The sequence below is a fragment of the Schistosoma haematobium genome, chromosome 2 (assembly GCF_000699445.3).
Source record: "Schistosoma haematobium chromosome 2, whole genome shotgun sequence".
Taxonomy (NCBI): Eukaryota; Metazoa; Platyhelminthes; class Trematoda; order Strigeidida; family Schistosomatidae; genus Schistosoma; species Schistosoma haematobium.
Genome location: NC_067197.1, coordinates 32141059 through 32166378, shown reverse-complemented (window position 1 = coordinate 32166378; position 25320 = coordinate 32141059). Strand labels below are relative to the sequence as shown.

The 25320-nt window shown below is 34.8% G+C and overlaps 1 protein-coding gene across 1 annotated transcript; it reads left to right on the top strand.

The window, feature by feature from the left end:
• Positions 1-18085: 18085 nt before the first annotated feature.
• MS3_00010809 (uncharacterized protein) lies at positions 18086-23558 on the top strand (the record flags this gene model as incomplete). The annotated part of the gene is made up of 9 exons (XM_051219211.1): positions 18086-18124; positions 18161-18250; positions 18308-18374; positions 18656-18748; positions 19794-19844; positions 20459-20523; positions 20822-20888; positions 21942-22019; positions 23344-23558. Coding segments are annotated over 9 exons (765 nt in total), but the record flags the coding sequence as incomplete, so codon positions are not given.
• Positions 23559-25320: the final 1762 nt, after the last annotated feature.

The window sequence follows — 25320 nt, the reverse complement described above, 5'->3', positions numbered from 1 at the left end:
TAGTGTTCGCTGTTTGTAGTCTGTCGGGAGAAATCCGTGAATGTGGGTTTCTTGGTGTTTGGTGAAGGTCAATTCAGTTTATTTGCGCTTCTGAAGAATCCAAAACTCCTCGTGTGATCCAAGAAATACATACACTATCGCCACTCAAAATGCTACTGTTAGTGGATGTAGTTCCTAAAGGACTTGAAATTACAACCTGATATCGATTTCATCGCCGGCGAAGTTGCTAAGTGAATTGTCTCTCAAAATAACGTGATTATCTATAATATACCTAGCGAAATCACCCTTGGATTTGTGTGTGAGTGTGTAAGGAATTTGGTTTTCAAAAACCGTTGAACTTCAAGACAGTCCATATGAATGTATTCGCTCTAATGTAATGCGCCATATGTAGATTTACCCTATCTTGTTTAAATTTGATTCACGTTTATTTGTTGAATAGCTGAAGGGATCCGAACGGCTATTCAGTACACTAACAAAGTTTAGGATTGGTCGTATCGTCTCGCATGAAACCGCAGTAGCGTACCTCAAACGAACATAATGCTGTTGAGATTACAACAAATCCTTCCTCATCAGCATGAGGACCCACTTATGCTGTTAAACTGTCTCATGTTCGCCAACACTCTGAATTACCAACGAAGAATGCTAAATTGCCTCAAATGTATGTAGTGACCTCAGGCAACCAATGCATGTACAATGGCGACATTAATTCGAAATCTTTCAGCAAAACATTAGAAACTCATGCCCAACTACCTAGTTCTAGCGTGAAAGCTCTTAAAAACAGTTAATACTAATACGTCTATACCATGTTATAAGAAAGTATATACAGAACCTTCTGGTTCCAGACCTAATCGCAAGAATATTACAATGTCTTTAGCGTACAATAATTTGCACACCGACATCATGTTTTACCTTAATAATAATTGAGGTGGCTATATGATCAGAATTCGTCAAACGTCGTACAAGACGGACACCATCACCGTCGTGTAAGCAGGGCTGATTTAGGAAAGACCGCAGAATACTAACGTGTCTCCAAAAGTTCGGGTAATTTGGATGAGTTGATAGTCAATGCATTTACACATGCATCCGCTCCAAACTACAATACTTCAAGGGATTCATGTTGCCCTAGAATGAACTGGGTTGCCGGTAGTTGTCAGTCATGATGAATTTCCGCTAACCATTAACATACACTTCTGGTCGCAGTGAGAGTGATAATATACTTGATCTAATATTTAATAGAGATGTCATCCCACTACCTGTACAAGTATACAATGAGTTGAAGAACAGTGAAAAGAAAGTAGTTCTCTGTGCCCTCCCTATCCATCTCTCTCATAACTGAGCCAGACAAAACTCCGTCTATATACGTACTATAAGCATGCTGACTGGGACGTCCTCAGCCCACTGGTTAACTTCTCTGACTTGGATAAATTTTCTCATGTATAGGTCTCTAGGATGCCATCGACACATTCTATCTGATCGTCAGCTCGCGACAGTTGAGCAAATAACAATAGTTTTTAACCAAATTAGAGAGAAGCACAGGTTAAAAGCCATTATTGAGTTGCTGTTAGCAATTAATGCCAGCTCAGAAGTGCAAAACGTAATTCTCCTTTTCAATAAACGCGTTAAAGCAACTCATCATTTTCATTTGCGATGCATCCTGTATAACAGCACCTTCATATACGCCCCTAAAATTATAGCAGACCTCTTCAGTGGTATTTATACGAATGGTAATAATTACTGAGTGGCACTGAGTCAAGAGTTATGTGGGTGACTAGTAACTGGTAAATGGGCACAGAATACATATGTGCCACACAATTTACTTGTTTTTGATTGATAGGATAGCCTATTCAAATTTATGTTAGCGTGAGCTGTGATGCTGCTTGCTTGCTACATATTGTTCCTGGTTTCTTTCATAGGCATTTCAAAAGCTATTTCATTTCATGTTCACGTGTTTGATCGATTTCCCAAACATGATCAGGTTGGACAATTCAAGGCACCGTGGACTCATGTAATGTAATTGTAGAATGGCGTGAATAAATTCCCACAGAAAAAGAAGGTAAAAAATGTGTATTTGAGTGATGGTATCGTGTTTCAATCAAATAATTAAAAGGAACTCTTCAGAGTAAATTTTTGTTCTTACGATTAACCAATGTGTACTTTTTCTAATTAATTACTTAGAGGAAACACAAAATCCATAAATGAGATTGTCAGACTGTTGCAGTTGGTTTGAAGAATGCTCCTGTAGACCTACAGATCTGTCTGACGAAATTTGTGTTGCAACAGCAAAGCTAGATGGTCTGACTTAGTGATGTAGGATAGTTAGTTCAAAACTCTCTGTCTATATTTTACTTTTGACTAACTCCAACCACCTATCATTTGGAAATCACACACATGTTGTAAAGTAGGTAATATTACAGATCAACCTGTGAGATATAATCAGAGGTATAAATTATCAGATAAGTATGATATTCGTCATTTCTCCGAAATGAGTTAATCGCCAATACATATCACAACATTTACCCACAAGTTACAAACGTTTCTCTATTTTATGCAAGTTGACCAAGTTGCTGATTGATTCATACCGACAGGTTGTTTCATAATAAACTTTGTCAGTTTATGACTAAACAACAGTCATGAACTGGATAACTCTGTGTAAGCTTGTGTGCCAAGGGAGCATCATTTTCATATACATCTCGATAAGCAAACCATAAGAGTTTTTCCCGTCAAATAATTGGAATACGTTGTATCACCTCAAATTAGGAAATCACTTGATAATTTATAGTAATTACAGAGTTCATGCCAGTAGTTCAAAAATTGATTAGGCAGCACATTTAGGACATTTATTACAGCAATGAAATACATCGGCCGCTAACTTTTAATTCTTCTTAAGTGGACATCTTGTTGATTCATGCACAGTGCATTGAAAGGAATTTTCATGCGCCACCACGAACTTATTGTAACTATCTATATCCAGAGAAAATAAAACAGGGGCACAGAAGTCGGGACAACAGAGAAATAACTACTAAAATATGTCAGCAAGGTATACCATAATGCATATGTCATTTGACTCATTGATGTAATGTTCATGTTGGATATATTCAAATTAGTTAGTGTTGACTGGAACAGTTACTATAATCTAACTTGTGCAATAAGATACACTTGCAGGTGCTACAACATTAAACGCATTTTTAGAAGAGCCGTACGGTGAACGAAGACTGGGAGTTATCACAGCTGGCATATGGATTGTAGTGGATTATTCCACAGTCTGGAGAATTCACAGGTAAAATAATTCATCAAAAGAGATGAGTTAGCATAAGTTTGTTTTACTAATGAAAAGGACTTACGAGTGTTTTGATTAAAGTTTCTGCATATTGAATTACTTGACTGGATGTAGAGGATAGTTTATTAAGTATCTTGAAGAAGAGAATTAGATTTGGAGTCTCTTCTATAAAGAGCCAAACTCAAGTTCGGGTACATCTGGAATTATAATTCAATTTACAAACAGTTCCAAGTATCGGGAGAGTAAACTCTCTGTTCTGATTCCCACTATAACTCATTCTTCGTGCGCACATTACTAAGAATAAGCGCGTAATATGCTATGAGTGGTTGCCCATAAAGTTTGATAGAAATGTTATAAAGATTTTGAGTTATGCAACACATAAGACGTTCAGACTATGAGATCTGTTCTAATGCCTGTCCGGAAACGACAAATCGTAGGAATACCTAAGTTTAAATTCTACTACTGTATGTTTTAAGCTCCAGATGTATTTACATCACTAATGCGCAACATTATTAGGCTCCATTCTGAAACAATTCAGCAATCTAAGAAAGCAGAACGTTTTGATCCCCGTAATGAGCACGTTTATCTACAACAAGTTGGTGACTAACGATGTGAAAACTTTAGAAATGTCAAAGTATAGCATTTAGACAAGATATCATTGGTTACGTTGAGACAACACCAAATTAAAGAAGTCAAAGTGGCAAGTATTACAAGATCGACTTCCAGAAATCGATTATGAGAATCATTGATAATTTCTCAGCGAGTAGTTAGTTAGAAAGTTCGTCACTAACAATTTTTCTAATAATCCTAGAGATGATTGCAGCAATGTTTATGGGCCGACAATTGTTCATGTCAATCTTATCTCTAACGTGGTTCAATAATATGCGGTTTCTCAACAGTAAGGATAAGTGGTGCACATGGGCTCCAAGGTCGTGAGGGAACAAATGGTGTATGAACCAATCATCGATCAACGGCTACCATGGGACTGCATCACCTGACGTTTCTCCACTGCCTTGTGCAAGCAAGCAGCATCACAGCTCACGCAAAAACAAGTAAATTGTGTGGCACATATGTATTCTGTGCCCATTTACCAGTTACTAGTCACCCACATAACTCTTGACTCAGTGCCACTCAGTAATTATTACCATTCGTATAAATACCACTGAAGAGGTCTGCTATAATTTTAGGGGCGTATATGAAGGTGCTGTTATACAGGATGCATCGCAAATGAAAATGATGAGTTGCTTTAACGCGTTTATTGAAAAGGAGAATTACGTTTTGCACTTCTGAGCTGGCATTAATTGCTAACAGCAACTCAATAATGGCTTTTAACCTGTGCTTCTCTCTAATTTGGTTAAAAACTATTGTTATTTGCTCAACTGTCGCGAGCTGACGATCAGATAGAATGTGTCGATGGCATCCTAGAGACCTATACATGAGAAAATTTATCCAAGTCAGAGAAGTTAACCAGTGGGCTGAGGACGTCCCAGTCAGCATGCTTATAGTACGTATATAGACGGAGTTTTGTCTGGCTCAGTTATGAGAGAGATGGATAGGGAGGGCACAGAGAACTACTTTCTTTTCACTGTTCTTCAACTCATTGTATACTTGTACAGGTAGTGGGATGACATCTCTATTAAATATTAGATCAAGTATATTATCACTCTCACTGCGACCAGAAGTGTATGTTAATGGTTAGCGGAAATTCATCATGACTGACAACTACCGGCAACCCAGTTCATTCTAGGGCAACATGAATCCCTTGAAGTATTGTAGTTTGGAGCGGATGCATGTGTAAATGCATTGACTATCAACTCATCCAAATTACCCGAACTTTTGGAGACACGTTAGTATTCTGCGGTCTTTCCTAAATCAGCCCTGCTTACACGACGGTGATGGTGTCCGTCTTGTACGACGTTTGAACGAATTCTGATCATATAGCCACCTCAATTATTATTAAGGTAAAACATGATGTCGGTGTGCAAATTATTGTACGCTAAAGACATTGTAATATTCTTGCGATTAGGTCTGGAACCAGAAGGTTCTGTATATACTTTCTTATAACATGGTATAGACGTATTAGTCTTAACTGTTTTTAAGAGCTTTCACGCTAGAACTAGGTAGTTGGGCATGAGTTTCTAATGTTTTGCTGAAAGATTTCGAATTAATGTCGCCATTGTACATGCATTGGTTGCCTGAGGTCACTACATACATTTGAGGCAATTTAGCATTCTTCGTTGGTAATTCAGAGTGTTGGCGAACATGAGACAGTTTAACAGCATAAGTGGGTCCTCATGCTGATGAGGAAGGATTTGTTGTAATCTCAACAGCATTATGTTCGTTTGAGGTACGCTACTGCGGTTTCATGCGAGACGATACGACCAATCCTAAACTTTGTTAGTGTACTGAATAGCCGTTCGGATCCCTTCAGCTATTCAACAAATAAACGTGAATCAAATTTAAACAAGATAGGGTAAATCTACATATGGCGCATTACATTAGAGCGAATACATTCATATGGACTGTCTTGAAGTTCAACGGTTTTTGAAAACCAAATTCCTTACACACTCACACACAAATCCAAGGGTGATTTCGCTAGGTATATTATAGATAATCACGTTATTTTGAGAGACAATTCACTTAGCAACTTCGCCGGCGATGAAATCGATATCAGGTTGTAATTTCAAGTCCTTCAGGAACTACATCCACTAACAGTAGCATTTTGAGTGGCGACAGTGTATGTATTTCTTGGATCACACGAGGAGTTTTGGATTCTTCAGAAGCGCGAATAAACTGAATTGACCTTCACCAAACACCAAGAAACCCACATTCACGGATTTCTCCCGACAGACTACAAACAGCGAACACTACCTACCCTAATCAAAATATCTACCCAATAACACCAACTAAATATGCGAATTCGGATACATCGACAGAGACAAAGGATCATTACTAAGCGACATTCCTTATGATATTCAAGATTTATATCAGGCTCATCATACAAAAGAGTAAACCATATCGTTTAATTAATTAGTTAAAATATTGTGGTAAACAACAATTTAGTACAATCATTAACATTTCTAAATACAACAACTGAGGTCATCAGACTGATGTTTCTCAAAATCACACTCTCACATAGTGTACACTATTGTTATCATCATCATTTGTGTTAACCTTGAGAAATATGTTTCATATGTGAAAACGCATATTAGATTAGAAGAACACAAATAGTAAATGTGATGATTCTATGTGACATTCAAACACGTATTCCTGACTGAATCGTCAAGTAACAGTCGTTTATGTGAACAGATTTGAGAGGACGAAAGTAGTGCATGTTGTGTTCATGTCAAAGTGATACGGTTCATCGAGAATAACATCTTCTTGTTGAACATTATTATCTTCTAGATCACTTCAACCATACTTTCTAGCTGTGAAACTCACTATAGTCTTGAGTTAAATAGAGGTGTAAGAGCTGAGTGTCCAGTTGACCATAATAGATACGACAAAATGAAAACAATTAATGCAACGAATAACCAGTGATAATGAATGTGGTACTAAAATCACTCACCACTATCTCACTTAGTATCACCAATTCATTAGCACTGAAACGAATGGCGACGTTTAAATGACTCAAGTTTCCTTCCTGACGATATGGGTAGATGAAGCTATACAGTGGGTTTTATGTGTGATTTATTGGACGGCTAGTAGCCTCTGGTTATTCAGAGAAGTTTTACAAAAATAGCAAAGATATTCGAACTCATTCAATTGGAAGAACTGATATGATATTGAGTCGAAATAATGAATAACATTCTATTATGTGAGGTAATAATTAATAGATAGAATAGTGAAATTTCAACTCATACTTCAGACGGGTTTGTCGGATTATATTCAGCTCATCATGAGTTGTTTCTTCAGTGCATAGTCTCATGTCTCCTGAGGATAGAGGACGGACCGAATTACTCCCCATACTCAGAGCATCAAAAACTGAGTTTCTCATTTTTGCCCGTTTCACTTCATTTCCATAGTTTTGTGAAAACCCTCTATTTCGCCACAGAGTACTACTACTTCCTTTCAGCTTTCAGTGGAAATTGAGCAAAGCTATCATATTTGAACTCGGCTATCAACAGGTCAGAACGGAAAATTCATGTACTCCATCACAGTTGTCATTACCAAGTTGTTTTGTATATAAAATAAGTTGACCGGAATGTCAACGATAAAATTGAAGACAATTAAGGGGCAGAAAATCGGAATATGTTTCGTAAACATACTGTTCAAACGCGACGGTATATCAAAACTTCAACGTCAATTGCATGTTTACACTTCTTGCAGCGAAGTTGTAAGGCCATACCTGCTTAGGAACGTCAGTTCAACCCATTCCAATCCTGCTGAATGTTAGTGATGAGATTTATCAAACGCTGTCGTTTTGAAACGAACTGGATCAAAATCAGTGTCTGCATCATCACTTCAATATTTGTGACAATTATTTACAAAATTACTATGCACTACTGCTGAACCAGTGCGAAGTTGTGTGTAAAGATGAGGTTTAGTTGAAATCTAATCCACTAGAGATTATAAACTTCAGACTCATTGCATGTACATTGTTAGTTTAAGGTGGGTAATCAATTCATGGAATGTAGAGTGTAAATTGTTATTGCACGGATTCCAACATCAAGTTGATCCTTTAAAACAAAACACTATTCCAAATAAATGCACATTAGTCTAGATGACATTGGATATACTCAATTATGTAACAAGTCGTTTTCGTGATTATAAAGCAAACAACTTGAGTGAAATTGACACGAGTTCATCATCCACGTGAGATAATATTTAGTGTTCTAAATTGTTGGCACGAAATGCTTCCTCGTTATCGGTGAACTATGGTGACACAGAATAAAATTTGTTTATCTGGAGATGTCAAGTGATTATATTTTGGAGGTTTAGTCGGTTAAAACTAAACTCAATTTTCTATAATAGAAACTTGATAAAATTAACCAAGTTTGTTTTTCAAGGTATTTTATAAGTACAAGATTACTTGAAACTGCTCAGGAATATACTAACCAGAATTCTGTGCTTAAAACGAGTTTTCAGGATGTTACGGAAATATTTGTGCACACATACGGAGTGACAGGTCGTGGATGCGCACTGCTGAAGAGTCCCATACTAGGACTAAACTGCTATCAAATGCCTCCAGGTTTCCAATGGTGATCTAACATTCATCGATCCGTGAACTCCATCAAACTCTGACAAATCTCCACAACCCAATGCTGATAATTCTAAGGCGTTTAGATCACTTTTTTAATTTACTGTTCTCTTGTGACACTATGGTTTCTCAATGAAACTTAGAAGGTAGAAACTATTAAGATGAACGAATGAAGACTAAAATATAGTACGACGACAAGTTTTACGTTGCAAAATATGTCATACATAGAACGTTAGCTTTCTTCATTCAACCTTAATGTTATTCAATGAATAATTCTATGTTTGAATTAGAATAATTCAAAATGCAAATGTCAACCAACAATCATATATTTTAGTAGCTATTATAATGACGTATGTTTATGCTCAATGCCAGCTAATGTAGCTATTTCATATAAACTGAAAGATCCAAACAAAGGTTTGGACTGAAGAATAGCTGTCTAGGTGGGTTAGATACGCGCCCTTGCCCGATTAAAGTCAAAAACAAAGTAATTGGGTAAAATGACGGTTCTAATATTCATCATAAAGTTGAATGCACATCGTTACCTAAACAAATATGATCACCCAGCTATTCAACCAATAATTGTTCAATTAATCAGATCTAGATTACAATAAATAACGAAGTTGATAAAGGATGCGAGAAAATTACCAATCACAACAAATCAGTGTTATTCTATCCTGTCTGGCTAGATCACGCACAGATTCATTCAAAAGATAATATTTGGTTGCTTTATAACACAGAGTGTTTCCAATTCTGAAAGAATGCCTCAATTCACAGTCAATGAAAGGCACAATTCCAGTCAATACAAGCAACACAATCAAGAGGAGGAACAAACCAATATATCTGCTGCCAAGACTAAGTATCATGTCAAACAACATAAATGCAATTCAGGAAGAAACACGAAAACTTAGTGAAGGCGTAAGAAAAATAGAAACTCTAATGAAATACAAATATTAACAACTCAAATATAATCAAAACGACTAACAAAATGTACAACTAAAAGAATCAGTAGGAACAAACTGCAAGTGTATACAGGAGGGATTTTCACACACAAAAATCTTCAAAATGGATCTAACATAAAGCATTCCAAATGAAGTGGCTTTCACAGACTTTAACAGAAATATGTTTATAGTAGCTCAAACTGTACAAAATAAATGAACGTTTTGTCATTCTCTTCAGTTTCCACAGTTATATTATCCAGCTTATTCATCCGAAATCCGGTCAGATGTACAGCGATACCTATCGCTGAGAAAAGAATAACATGTGAATTTTAATAGCTCTACGTATTGAATGGAATTGTAAGATTAATGATCAGAAATAAATATGGATTAGATAAATTGAAGGACAGTAATGTAAAAACAAGTCAGAATACTATGAATGACGTACAAATTACTGAATGAGATGGAGTAAATGCTGGATAAATGTCCTAATACGTTCCATCTTTTTCAACATATCTGAATGAGTATAAGCTATGAAAATACAAAGAACATGGTTGTGGGCATAACCTTGTGTTATAACTTCTGGACTGTGTGCCCTGTTAATGTATACCTAATGATACCGCCAATCAGAAGCAGTGAATTATCGAACGAAACAGTGTGGCATAAAACATGTGCGAGCAGCCTAGAGTTCTGATTGGTCCTGCTTTCCGCCTAGCCCAGCCATTAAAGTCCAAGACGCTAATCTCTGCTTCTGAAATATGAATCATGTATTTCAAACATAGTAGGTGTATATACACCAATCAAGCAGACCACAACGTACCATAATATAGAAAATAACATTTGTACATTATCTGACCAAAAGTGGCTGTGAATGTGGGAGGCAGTGACTAATAGACTGGACATAATTCAAGAATGGTAAAACGTATAATAATGGTTCATAGGTCAAAATTAGGCTTATAATAAGAAGAATATGATTATGAATAGTTTAGTTATTTAACGATTATACGATAAAAATATATACTCATAGTATTGGTCCATGAATGGATCCCAAAGTTACCATTCATTATGCTCATCGAGACCTAACACTTTTTGAAAGTAAATCATATTATAATGGTCTGTGGATCGAAAGAAAACTTACAATAAGAAGGATGTGAATATACGTAATCGAATTGCTGAACACTTATACAATAAGAATACATATAATTATACTCCATTCCAGTTTTTAGAATTCGCCCATAATTTACTGCCGAGTTTCTACGGCTTCATTAACCTCGATTGAGTAATGGACATATTATGATTTTATGCCTCTTCATTGTCTTCAACGTGCTAATTGGTGATACTAAGTGAGATAGTGGTGAGTGATTTTAGTACCACATTCATTATCACTGGTTATTCGTTGCATTAATTGTTTTCATTTTGTCGTATCTATTATGGTCAACTGGACACTCAGCTCTTACACCTCTATTTAACTCAAGACTATAGTGAGTTTCACAGCTAGAAAGTATGGTTGAAGTGATCTAGAAGATAATAATGTTCAACAAGAAGATGTTATTCTCGATGAACCGTATCACTTTGACATGAACACAACATGCACTACTTTCGTCCTCTCAAATCTGTTCACATAAACGACTGTTACTTGACGATTCAGTCAGGAATACGTGTTTGAATGTCACATAGAATCATCACATTTACTATTTGTGTTCTTCTAATCTAATATGCGTTTTCACATATGAAACATATTTCTCAAGGTTAACACAAATGATGATGATAACAATAGTGTACACTATGTGAGAGTGTGATTTTGAGAAACATCAGTCTGATGACCTCAGTTGTTGTATTTAGAAATGTTAATGATTGTACTAAATTGTTGTTTACCACAATATTTTAACTAATTAATTAAACGATATGGTTTACTCTTTTGTATGATGAGCCTGATATAAATCTTGAATATCATAAGGAATGTCGCTTAGTAATGATCCTTTGTCTCTGTCGATGTATCCGAATTCGCATATTTAGTTGGTGTTATTGGGTAGATATTTTGATTAGGGTAGGTAGTGTTCGCTGTTTGTAGTCTGTCGGGAGAAATCCGTGAATGTGGGTTTCTTGGTGTTTGGTGAAGGTCAATTCAGTTTATTCGCGCTTCTGAAGAATCCAAAACTCCTCGTGTGATCCAAGAAATACATACACTGTCGCCACTCAAAATGCTACTGTTAGTGGATGTAGTTCCTAAAGGACTTGAAATTACAACCTGATATCGATTTCATCGCCGGCGAAGTTGCTAAGTGAATTGTCTCTCAAAATAACGTGATTATCTATAATATACCTAGCGAAATCACCCTTGGATTTGTGTGTGAGTGTGTAAGGAATTTGGTTTTCAAAAAACCGTTGAACTTCCAGACAGTCCATATGAATGTATTCGCTCTAATGTAATGCGCCATATGTAGATTTACCCTATCTTGTTTAAATTTGATTCACGTTTATTTGTTGAATAGCTGAAGGGATCCGAACGGCTATTCAGTACACTAACAAAGTTTAGGATTGGTCGTATCGTCTCGCATGAAACCGCAGTAGCGTACCTCAAACGAACATAATGCTGTTGAGATTACAACAAATCCTTCCTCATCAGCATGAGGACCCACTTATGCTGTTAAACTGTCTCATGTTCGCCAACACTCTGAATTACCAACGAAGAATGCTAAATTGTCTCTTGGGCATGTAGTAAAGCCACCCACTTGCTGTCACTTTATGGTTTCACCGCCCTTAGCAATTTTAACTAATTCGAATAACATCGACGGTATATCACTGTGTCACATGACACACGCATTTCGGTAGACCTGATTGATATATTTTGGTCATTATTGCTTTGTTGTTCCGTGCTCTCTGTTTTCGTTTTAATTTCTCTAGTTGTATATAATTATCATTATTTCGATCTGGCACACGAATGGACCTTAATTACACCGTTCATAAATCAACAGGCTGTCCATTTAAGAAATATTAAAAATTCCCGGCTGATGCATTGGATAACTGTAATATAAGTACTACTTAAACAACTACTGAACTAGTATACTTAAAACTTTCTTTTATCACATGTTTGTTCTGCACGTCTAACGTTATTATTTATATCAAATTGATCATGCCTGTAAACTGGCGTGAATTCTGTAATTATTATTTTTCAGAATACAAAATTATTATTATTATTATTATTATTATTATTATTATTATTATTATTATTAAAGTCAAAAACAAAGTAATTGGGTAAAATGACGGTTCTAATATTCATCATAAAGTTGAATGCACATCGTTACCTAAACAAATATGATCACCCAGCTATTCAACCAATAATTGTTCAATTAATCAGATCTAGATTACAATAAATAACGAAGTTGATAAAGGATGCGAGAAAATTACCAATCACAACAAATCAGTGTTATTCTATCCTGTCTGGCTAGATCACGCACAGATTCATTCAAAAGATAATATTTGGTTGCTTTATAACACAGAGTGTTTCCAATTCTGAAAGAATGCCTCAATTCACAGTCAATGAAAGGCACAATTCCAGTCAATACAAGCAACACAATCAAGAGGAGGAACAAACCAATATATCTGCTGCCAAGACTAAGTATCATGTCAAACAACATAAATGCAATTCAGGAAGAAACACGAAAACTTAGTGAAGGCGTAAGAAAAATAGAAACTCTAATGAAATACAAATATTAACAACTCAAATATAATCAAAACGACTAACAAAATGTACAACTAAAAGAATCAGTAGGAACAAACTGCAAGTGTATACAGGAGGGATTTTCACACACAAAAATCTTCAAAATGGATCTAACATAAAGCATTCCAAATGAAGTGGCTTTCACAGACTTTAACAGAAATATGTTTATAGTAGCTCAAACTGTACAAAATAAATGAACGTTTTGTCATTCTCTTCAGTTTCCACAGTTATATTATCCAGCTTATTCATCCGAAATCCGGTCAGATGTACAGCGATACCTATCGCTGAGAAAAGAATAACATGTGAATTTTAATAGCTCTACGTATTGAATGGAATTGTAAGATTAATGATCAGAAATAAATATGGATTAGATAAATTGAAGGACAGTAATGTAAAAACAAGTCAGAATACTATGAATGACGTACAAATTACTGAGTGAGATGGAGTAAATGCTGGATAAATGTCCTAATACGTTTCATCTTTTTCAACATATCTGAATGAGTATAAGCTATGAAAATACGAAGAGCATATGTTTAAGTTCTTTTAGACCATAACCCTAGCTTCGATTTTTATCAAAGTGTCACAGGTTCTGTGCATTCCACAAGTCCTTCACTAAATGTAGTTTTATGGCTTTCTGATAACGACACCACAGATTCACCTCTTCCATTTCCGGTGTAGAGACGTTAATAAAGATTGAGTTTCATTAAAGATGAATTTCAAGATCCGCATTTTCTGACAACCACGTAACCAGATATCTCGAGTAAAATAACTAGGGTGTGAGTAGATACTTGGAGATGTATTACGCTTATGGGTACCCATTGACTCATCCAGACATGGACACATGGTTGACTTATTTAAACAGACGATATACATACTCATTTACATACTCAATCACTCACACACAGCAATAGAATCACACTTGCACTCCTCAGTCAATAATGAAATAATTTTCATGCATATTTTGAAAGACTAAATATCCACATGTTGAGTAGTGAGAACTTTTCCACCTCTGTTAGTTTATAAAACCAATTTCAACATGAAAAAAACAGACTTATTAAAGACGTTTATTTTCTTGAACAATTTGATCTACTTCCACTTCACTAAACTGTTCTTATGAACCTTCATGAATATTCAATGAAAACATACATTTGACCGACCGTAAAACGTATATATATATTCAGAACAAATGGGCTACAGTGAGTTAAGCTGTCAAAGTCTCCTGGTTTGTGTCGTGACAGAACACGTGATTGACAGTATTCTATAGGTACATAAGTGCTGGAGAATGATGACACATGAATATCTCTGTCCTGCCATAGTTCATTTGTCGTTTGAATATCGCAGCAGTTACTCTTCATTGTTCAAAATTGAGTGATATGAGTTTGGATGACACGGGCAGCATTGGTTTTTTCGGAAGTAAGAGTAAATCTCACTGATGTATACCAACTCTCTTCAATAACCCCTGCCGAAAGACTACAAACATCGAAAACCAATCAAAGTATCTTCTCGTAAACATCAACTACGTATACAATTTTGAAATAGCAGATGCTGACATAGGCGGCAGGCTCTATAAATCTTCATCTACGATTGTTTACTTATGTAGAAACTCATTTTGATTCTGCTGCAAAACTAAGAAGAATTTCATTAGCAAATATATTTCAAGACCTATTCTATGTTTTACAAAATTCGATCACTAACATCTCACGATGATTTCCGACTTCAATCAATACTTAACACAAAAGTACATTTGGTCAACAGTCATATTCATCTATAAAGAATATCCGGTATAGATCAATTTATCTTCCACACTGAATGATATAAAACGATACACAGTACGTTATGAGGATTATGTGATCAATCATCTTGATGAAAGTCCCATAGAAAGTATTCGTGAAACGTATTAACCAGTCGAGTCTAAAATCATCGGAATTATTAATGATAGTTCCATAGATTTATGAACTGCGGACGTACAAAATAGACAATTCTATAAGAACGCTTTCACTAGACTCATTTGAAATCAGATGGTAAATGCAATCAGTGTTTATTCATATCTAAAGCAATACTTCCTGTAACCTGAAGGACAACCTACTCGTTTTCACTTGAATCTCTCTTTAGAAGAATAGTACTCATCTGCAAAATGGAAATTTCATTCAACTTTGTTTCGTGGGCGTAAATGACGGTCTGTCATATAAGAGCATCATTAGTAAACGACATTCCTTATGATATTCAAGATTTATATTTAGCACATTACACAAAAGAGAAAATCATATAATTTTGATTATTTAGATAGAACATGGTGATAAACAACATAGAAGTACATACATTGACGTTTCTACAAACAACAACTGAGGTCAACAGACTGACGCCATATAAAAATCACACTCTCCGATAGTGTACACTAATAATATCATCATCACTTTTATTTTTAGAAAAATATTTCTTGAGTGTAAAGGCACATTAGATTAAATGTACTGAAATAGTAGATGTGATGATGATATGTGATATACAGATACATATTCCTCACTGAATCGTACAGGTTCAATAGATTTTCAAGAGTACATATGAAGCACGTGTTGTGTTCCAGTCAAGTTATTACTGTTCATCCAGGATAGTATGATCGTGATGGACAATGTTACCTTGTAAACCACCTGGGCTATATGTTTCAGCCGTCGAACAGATTATGGTGTCGAGTAACATAGAGATGCAGGAGATGAGTGTTAAATATTTCAAAAGAGAGAATACAAAAAATGTAAACAAATAAAACAGCGAACAATCAACGTCTGATAATACGGAAGTGAAATCATATATCGCTTTCTATCTGACAAATACTATTTATCACAGTCATTTGACATAGGTTTGAATCAATTCTTTCCAGCACATCACCATTTGTGCCTTCAGTGCATATACGGGTTGATATAAATTTAGGCGGTTCCAAGCATCTGTTGATCGTTGAAAATTCGCTGATTGAGTTGCTCACTAGGGAAAAATGTTCAAAATACGCTTTTAGATAATCTGGACAGTCTGTTTTCTACAATCTCAGATGTCATAAGTAGGTAAGCAAATATGCAAGCAATTCATTCATACGCTTGAACTTAACGAGTAGTGTTTTTATTCTTGTTCAGCTTGTTTATCTGGTTAATTCTGTTCCCCCATGATAAAATTATGAATAAGTGTAGCTGAATTTCCCTTTATAAAGCTGACCATAGTAAAATTCATAAGCTACAATGAACATTATAAATCTGATGAAATCCTGTTTATGTACACTTGATAGCTTGCACATTTTCGTTTTTTGTCGAAACTGATTATCGTTGAAGCGCTGAGCACAATCTTATGTTCGACATTGAAATATTCACATATTGGTAATAAGTAGGAGGAGTATATTAGTCTCCGTTGAAGATGTAATGAGGAAGAAAGAGATCATTTAAACAAGAATAATCTTCTTCTGAATTAATGAAAAACACTGAAGTACACCTCATGTAATCGACAAGTTGTTGAAAGGACTTTTGAGAAAACTTCATTCATTAAGTAAACGAATGGTAGTGTTTAACATTCAAAACATGACGATCATTTGTGCTGTCATCACAAAATTACATTGAAAAACTAAGAGTATATTCTATCCAGATAAGGTATTGTAGGATTCTTATACTTTTGCTTGTATACATGGATTCTAATGCATTATTGTCTCGTTCTAACAAAAGATATATAAAGAGAGACATATAAATGAAATAGGTGGTTAGTACCTGATAAGAGGACACCTGTCACGATTTAGCTAGACATAAATGTTTATCTACAGTCCTAATGATAATGACCTCAAAAGGTTCTCCGCACTCCTTGCTAACTGCCTCAAGCCCTCTCCGCAATACATCAAAGTCTCTTTCTCCAACGCTCATGAATGGATAATGGAGAAAAGTACGGAGCATTAGGCTATATGCAAGAATTGACAAGCTGTATTAGTTGACATCGCATAACGACAAAATCATGCAGTAAGCCATACTGTGTACTTGCAACATACTTCATAACAACAGTATGTAAAATACACATGTGGGCATAACGAGACATCACATTAAGCAGTTTATAATCTGACTCATACTCTTCCTGAGAACAATTGCTGATTGACACTAAAACATACGCTGATATGTTTTCCTCTGGTAATTAGATCATGATGAACAACATGGAACGAGCAATGTATCATTGAACACAATTTTGATGTTGATAAATTCACGCAATTACAGTACACCTGTTTGTTCGACTACAGACTGTAATACCTGAGAAAATGACATTTTGTTTAGTGTCGAGATCTTTCTAAAATGAAACACCCCTATTGTACCAAGAAAAGAAAACTGTTTGTATTTATTACCCAGACGTAAATATTCCCGAAATCTATTAACAGTCAGCAGTGCAATATGATGGACAACTAGAATGGATGTGGTTTTGTTCACAACTTGCCATTTCATATTAAACGACTTACGCAATCGTTTGACAGAATGCTTTTATTAAAATAAAATTCAATAGGTATCAGGAATTTCAAACAACTGTGAATAAATTTCAGCTCATGTTCTCAACAGACAGAAAAATATTGAATAAAGATGGTCTCATCTACATCTATGATTGGTTGACAATGAACATACGATTTTACCACATATATTTGTCTGAATGGTCAGTTTGAATCATCGAATCAGTAGTAAACGACCTTACACTTCAAAATTCTATATAAACCTGACACGTTTTATTCAAATATGACTTACTACTTTGAACAAGAAGATGAGGTGAGTGTTGACTGAACATACTAATTCAAATTGAAAATCGATACAATGAGATAACGTTGTCTATTTCATCTGAACCATTTTAGACACAACATTTTATCTTCTCAATCGATGTCATTTTTTCTAATTATCATCTGCCTTGCCGAGTTCCCCGAATGCCAGGATATCTGTAAACAACCTGAATGGACGACCTTGGAAAATGTAACTTTTGAAAATAGTTCATATCGATGTGTAAGTAATCAATTTGATCGTTATACACATACTCAGTCTCAGCATTATATGTATTTGCAGAGAATCAGTAATGATCCGTTTTATCCATTTACGAGTGTACATTTTCATAAATACACTGATCCTTTCGTAAGTCCAATACATTTTGTGATGAAGGTACTTGTCTCTATGTTTACGGTTTTTTAGACAGTAAAACCGCAACTGTCGTTTAAATATTACAGTAGTCAGGTCAAATATCTCACTATTGCTCCTGGTAAGTCAATAATTTTCTTTGACCTCGAATTATAACTTAATTTTCTTCATAACATTTTTGTCCATGAATCCAAGCTGATTCCATTTCTTTATTGAATTAGTTTTATACTCCTAGAGACATGCAATAATTCTTTGAATATCCTTTCTTCTTCAAATTGTGTCGATAATGTGATGCTTTATAGCAATCCAGATGCAGTTCATGCAATTCATTTAAGTCTTCAGTTTATTACATTCAATGTTAAATAATCAATCATGTTTCATGTTTCCAATAAATAAATACAGATGGCATAGGTATGCACGGAGACGACTACCTCGGATATATTGAACCTTTTATACCAACCAAAATAAATCCTGTAGTTCGGATTTCGGATACGAGTGAGTTCTTGTATTATTCAGTTATAAGTTGTTTCATTACTTATTCCTACACTTAACTTTGCACACATTATTCTCTATTTTACTTGACTATTACACAAGAGCTTATCAACACACGATGATTGTTTTGTTTGTGTGATTGTCGTGCCAGAACATGTGTGTTTCACAACACCTTTTGATTACCATCATGTGATAATATTAAACAAAACAGAGATTCACCTCAACATACAAACACATTGGAAGAGTAGAAATGACAAAACAAGTGATGTTATTGTACGAGTGCTAATTACCAACTCTACAGTCTATCAAGACTACAAGATAGTAGATATCGACATCGACACGATACGTCTTTGTAGACTAAATTAACCGGACTTATCACATGTGCGAGAATAAGCGATATTGTGAGAGACGTCATTTTGAATTATTGAAATCTATGAACTATCAAGACATATTTCATTTCTTCCAATACTTTTCTGGCATTTACTGTTTGCTTTTGCATTTGCTGTTTGTTTATAATCGAGTTTTGGACTCGATCTTTGCAATCACATTCGTACTATTACCGAATTTCAATACAGGCACTTCTTGAAACAGCTGAGCAATGAAAGATTAATAATATTCTGTTATCATAAGATGGTTAACTCGAACTAGAACACCTAGAACAACAAGGTTGAAAACATCCGTTTTTGATGAGTTATCAGAACTGATTAATAACAGAATCCCAGAAAATGTTATTATATGGGTATTGTCAGTTAGATATTATTAGTATGTACCACAGTCTAAATCTCCTAGAACAGATGCTACGGAAGTAAAACATTCTTCTTAGTTGGATGGATTGAGACATTTATCATACGGATGAAGGTGATAATATTTCTAGAACTTTCCTCATGAGAGGTACTTGGGTATTTGACTATATCGGTTCAATGAATCTCAGAATGAAGATCATAACTTGCATGAACATGTAGTCCGTGTTAAATCTTTCATTTAATGAAAGTGATATATATTCGTTATGCACATATTTAAACATCCATTTTTATTTTCATCATTTCAGGGGAATTATTTGTTGTCAGATGGTTTATGAATAAAGAAATTGATGGTAGACGTAAGTCAACACATGTGGAATTTAAACACTTACATCTTCATTCCATATGATTATTCATAGGTTGTCAGATTCAATTTGTCTCAGAAACTGAAAATGTAGGAATTTGTCACTTTTCAGAGACATAAGGGTAGACTTATTTGTGAAATCCACTGATCGCTTGATGACGCTGAATAAGATTCGAAGAATAGTTGATGTGATCTGGAAATGACTAATGTTGATGAGTAAAATAAAGATCACTATGGTGGATAAATCAGGTCACAATCTTATTTCATTTGTGTGAAAACGAATTCACAGATTCTTTGACGTTTACAGGCTTGGATTGAATTTGATGAACAGTTTCAGTTTCAAAATAAATGAATCGTGTTGTATGTTTGTCACAAAGTCAGTTCTGTACACAACACATTCATCTACCCATCCATTAATCTCATAGTCATTCCTAAATATTATCCACCCAAATTTTAAAAATATTCGTAATACCATATATCTTAGGCTATTCGTTTCTCATCCACAACAAATAAACACTATGGTCGTATTCAGTTGATCGATTGAAATATCACGTAATTTGGTCATTGTTTTCACCCAAGTTCTTAATATTGATGGTTTTCTAATTGTAGAGTTTACACCCTATGTAACTTGCCTAATACATCCGAATGGGAGAATAGTTTTGTATTATGATAGAGTAAGTTGCACAATCGAATGCAAATGTAGTTTTATTTCAAGTACTTCAGATTACTCAACTATTTCATGTTTATGAATACTGTCAAATATATAACTAGTTACATTGAACACGAGAGGAATGTAGCAACATTCTGTAAAGTGCAAACAGAATATTTGACACTATTATTCAACCTTTGATGACACAACTTATTCAAGCACTTGTTAAAAACAGTAAATGATTAGAAGTGAATCACCTCACTTTCATTTAGGAGGTTGTGTGTTGAGAGATGTTGACTCAAACTATCAACACTTTCTTTCAGGTTACACCCGAAATTAAAGAAATTGAATGGAAACCGAAAATCGTCGGTAAATTTGAATGTGGAAGAAGTAAGAAACGTTTTAACGAATGTTTTCAGCACACTGATGTCAGGTTACTCGTATCATCAGTCATCTTTTTGTGTTATATTACTTTCTGTTTTTACACTGGTTATCGGCACGTCAATACAGAACATTCCTTTATTCTATCACAATGATCTAATTTAGTTTTCTTACAGTTTACGTTAAAGATCTGATTTGCTTGTAAAATCAACTGATATAAAAGTCATTGAAGTGTTGTGGATAATTGTGCAAAATGAAATTGATATGCGTCTTGTAAAGGCACTGTTCAAATGTTATTGAATTGTGAACCTTCAACCTTAGATCAATGTTCACACTCCTTGTAGGAAAATTGAAGTATCACAAGTGATTGTGAATATTAGTGTAAGCTAATTGTCAAAGTGTTTGACATTCGCGACTAGGGCTTACGGACATAGAACCACTATTACAAAATGAATTGAAATCTAAGTTTATATTTATTCAAATCAACAACTATCATACTTGATAGTGCCACAGAAATGGTTCAAAGTGAGATCGTTATGGTGTCGTTTCAGTTTTCTGTGATGAATTTCACCGATAATAGATTTCACTCTCCACATATGCTTATACTCACTTAACCAGATATCTTGTGTAAAGGAAATAAGTTGTATGAATGTATTTACCCTCAGAGTGCGGATGGCTATTTTGATGCGGCTCAATCTTATGGTTACCGATTAACGCATTCGGACGGGGACATATGAATGACGAAATTAAAGAAGTGACATTAACACTCATTTATTCTTTAACTTACAGTACACAAGTCACTATTTTAGTCCTCAGCCTCCACTCAAAAGAAAGTGTGTTTTGTATGAAACAGAATTAAACGAATGGTACTGGTTGGACATTGATCGATTTTGATGTACTTTAATAAGTTTTGGGCATGCTAGATAATCAGCAACTTATCTTATATGAGTCATTTCCCAGTTTTTAGTTTAGACCACAAATTAAATGATGCAAATAACCTGTTATATTTATAAACGAATTCAAAACTTTATGTGTCTTTTCTTGTTCAATATATCACACAAGATACAGTACGATCTAAAATAATGACTCCTGAAACATGGATCAGAAGTTACACGTTGGTGGAATATGAATTTATCGGAAGTATGTTAAAACTTATTTAATCAGCAATAACTATCTTCACACTTGAAAACGTCATTTTTGTTTCAACAATCTGAACATTCCATGTATAATTATATTTAACTACCAAATGATATCGAGCTATCTATCCTAAATGACGTCTCACTTACCATTAACAACAACACATCGATTCTTTTGTTGAATGATGAAAAGGATTCAAAATCCAATTTGAATCAATACTGAAGTCTTCACTTTGGTCAAAAAGTGACTTGACCACAAAGCAACAAAACGATATATGAGATGATGTTAATTTTGAACATGATTTAGTGTCTGTTAGTTAATTGCGCGTTGATGAGAAAGTATCCGTATTTTCTATTGGTACATGTGAAATGAAATCTTGCTGAGGTAGTGAATTCGCAAAAAGAAACACTTCACGTAAATGCGAATGCTTCGTAAACGATTGCCTATTTTCTGAAACCTTTGCTTTGTCATACATATACGATAAATTGAAGGTATGGATAAGTCACGTTTCCAAATTACAGTTTATTATAGCCAGTCTGAGAATTATTTACAACATTATAAAAATGTTTACCTTCTCATGAACATGTACATTAAGTAACTATAAACAGATGTTAGTTCACCATGTTTAAATCCACTGAAATAATATTTTTAGTAGTGAGAGAATCATTCCATGATATCATAATCAGATCGCCGTCAATATTCTGCGAATAAGATATTCCATTCATCATCAATGAATCTTCACTGATCCAACTAGTTTCATAGAATAACTGATAGCACAAAGAACACAATGCAGTTACATACTTTGATATCATCCATCACAGTAAGTCGACTGAAATCCCTTCAGAAAAATCATCATTGATGATTATAAAAACAATGAGACTTCCTTTGTCGTTTGACTAGACTAACATAATTAAAACTCCATATTAAATCCGAAAACAATTGAATTTCTTGAACTGGGTTCATTCATAAAACTCATATCATCTAAATAAACTGTACAACAACGAAAAATTCAATGTAATGTGCACTGCTGAGTCCACTGACAGCATCGTGCGTATATGTCTGAATGTAAACAGTTATTGAAATCCATCGTTCATACTTGACATTCGACATAGTTTCATTCAATTCAAACATGATGTCGCGAAACATGATTGAAATTGATGACGCACTGAATATTGCATTATGCATCGTAGTGACAATTGTCCACTCAGTGAAATTGTCACTTAACGCCGAAATCAGCATTAGATCATTGGGTTATTGTTACATGTTTTGTAATTCACTTACCTTTTGTTTGGTCACTTGAAATTAAATCATCTCATTATTTTCACAGACTATTGTCCAAAATATACTTCACCTGAATCATGCCAAAACCCAACAACATTGAATATAACTTGTCTTTGGTGTGATAAATTAAAGCTATGCATTGATAGTACTGACAACGATGCTCATAACACGAACGTTAATGAATGCCGTGTTAAGGTTAGTAATTCAATATCAAGCGCTGGTGAATTTCCGGAGATGGCTACATCAGAGAAAGTGAAGTAAAGGATGATTCTCACAAATATCTTATAACTTTGTTTGATTATTCTTAATTGTTTTCATTTAGTACTTCTTTAGAACACTTTTCATATCATTATTCATTTCAGTAGTTTGAACAATTTCTTTATCGAATTATCTACATTCTTATGATTGTTTACTTAACAACTTATGTAATCTTGTTGACAAAATATAAAAACTGGATTTTTACTATTCGCGTAATTGTCTTCATTGAATAGAAACTGTGTAGCGTTAAATAAATTCCCGAAATAAATAGCTCAACAACCCCTACAATCGCTAGCCAGATTAGATCAAACGATCTTCGCTATATTGATAGCCTATCAAACATATCTTCGAACTTCCTCGCTTCCGACTTTTGATTTCACTTGGTGGGTACGATTCATAATAGAAGGTGTTACTGGTTAAGGCGTTGTCAAACTCCAACTACTTGTGGCATCTACAACTGACTTGTTTCGTGAGAGTTTGACAACATTTTGTTTTCAAATTAGTAGTATTGTGTAAACGTGATTTTATTATAGTTGCAATCAACAATGAGTCCGTTGTGAATGTTTATTTCCAATAAAATCTCACTACTGAACAATACCATTCGGAATTAACTACAGCCACTGTTTTATACTGAGCGACCATAATAGCTTATGAATATAAATATAGGCACTTTAATTCTTCGTTACTTGATTACTTGACGTTCAGTAAAAGTTAGGCGACAAACTATTGTTAACTCGATGTTCTCAACACTGATTATGATTCCTTCCATGATTTTGTTGTTGTCACGGACGGTATATGGTCAATTATTTCATTCAAAGCTTGGCCTATAGATAGGCCTAAACTTGTGTTGTCATAATCAGCTTCACACACGACTCTGATGTTTTGATTAAAGAATTGACAGTTGAGTATGTCAAGTGCTGTGGAAAGATAAGAATTCAGCGTTGGACATTGATTTCCAGTTTTAATGGGCACATTTACATCAGAGTTGGCGCTGATGATTTTTTTTATTCGACGTCATTGTTGTGAAGTAAGCAACGTTGCTCATTTAATAATATTTATCTACGGATTATCATTGATAAACTTTTATCAGTTTTGACAACGATCGCCACTGTTTATTATCTGTTGAAATGACCCTACTTAATATTAGGTTAGGGTTGATCTCCAGCCAGATTTCAGGAAGGATTGAAGAGCCTAGTCACTGAAATTTCAAGTGTTGCTGTCTGTCAGGATGATTTCTGTTCTTGTGATCAGTAATAAATATCGTTTGATCTGAGACCTACTTCTGTCCTCCGTCATCTGCTTGAGATAATATATGTCGATAGTCTGAGTTGATGTTCATTTTGTGTATTTGGTTTCGAGAATTTTGTTGACGGTTGTGATTTCAAACTTGATATAATGCGACTATCTCAACTTGTAGGTGAACGAACGCCGTAAATTCCTTTGTTCATTCACTAAAAATTCTCGAAAGTGATTTTGTACTTTAAATTTCCCCACCTACCGTACACTTCGCACTTATTACCTTGACCTTTGGTGTGATTTCAAGACAATAATCAATACTTTAGATGTATACCAATGCGTATCTGAAACATGGGTGGCCGGATGTTTTCAAGCTGCACTGATTGTCCATAAGTTATTATGAAATTTTGGCCTAAATTATCATGCCGTTATTCCATTTTGTTATATATACTCGCTATTAATAATCTCCATACAGGACCGCGAAAGTACTTATCAGTGTTTTTCACGTGTTGCTAGTCAGTGTTTCAAA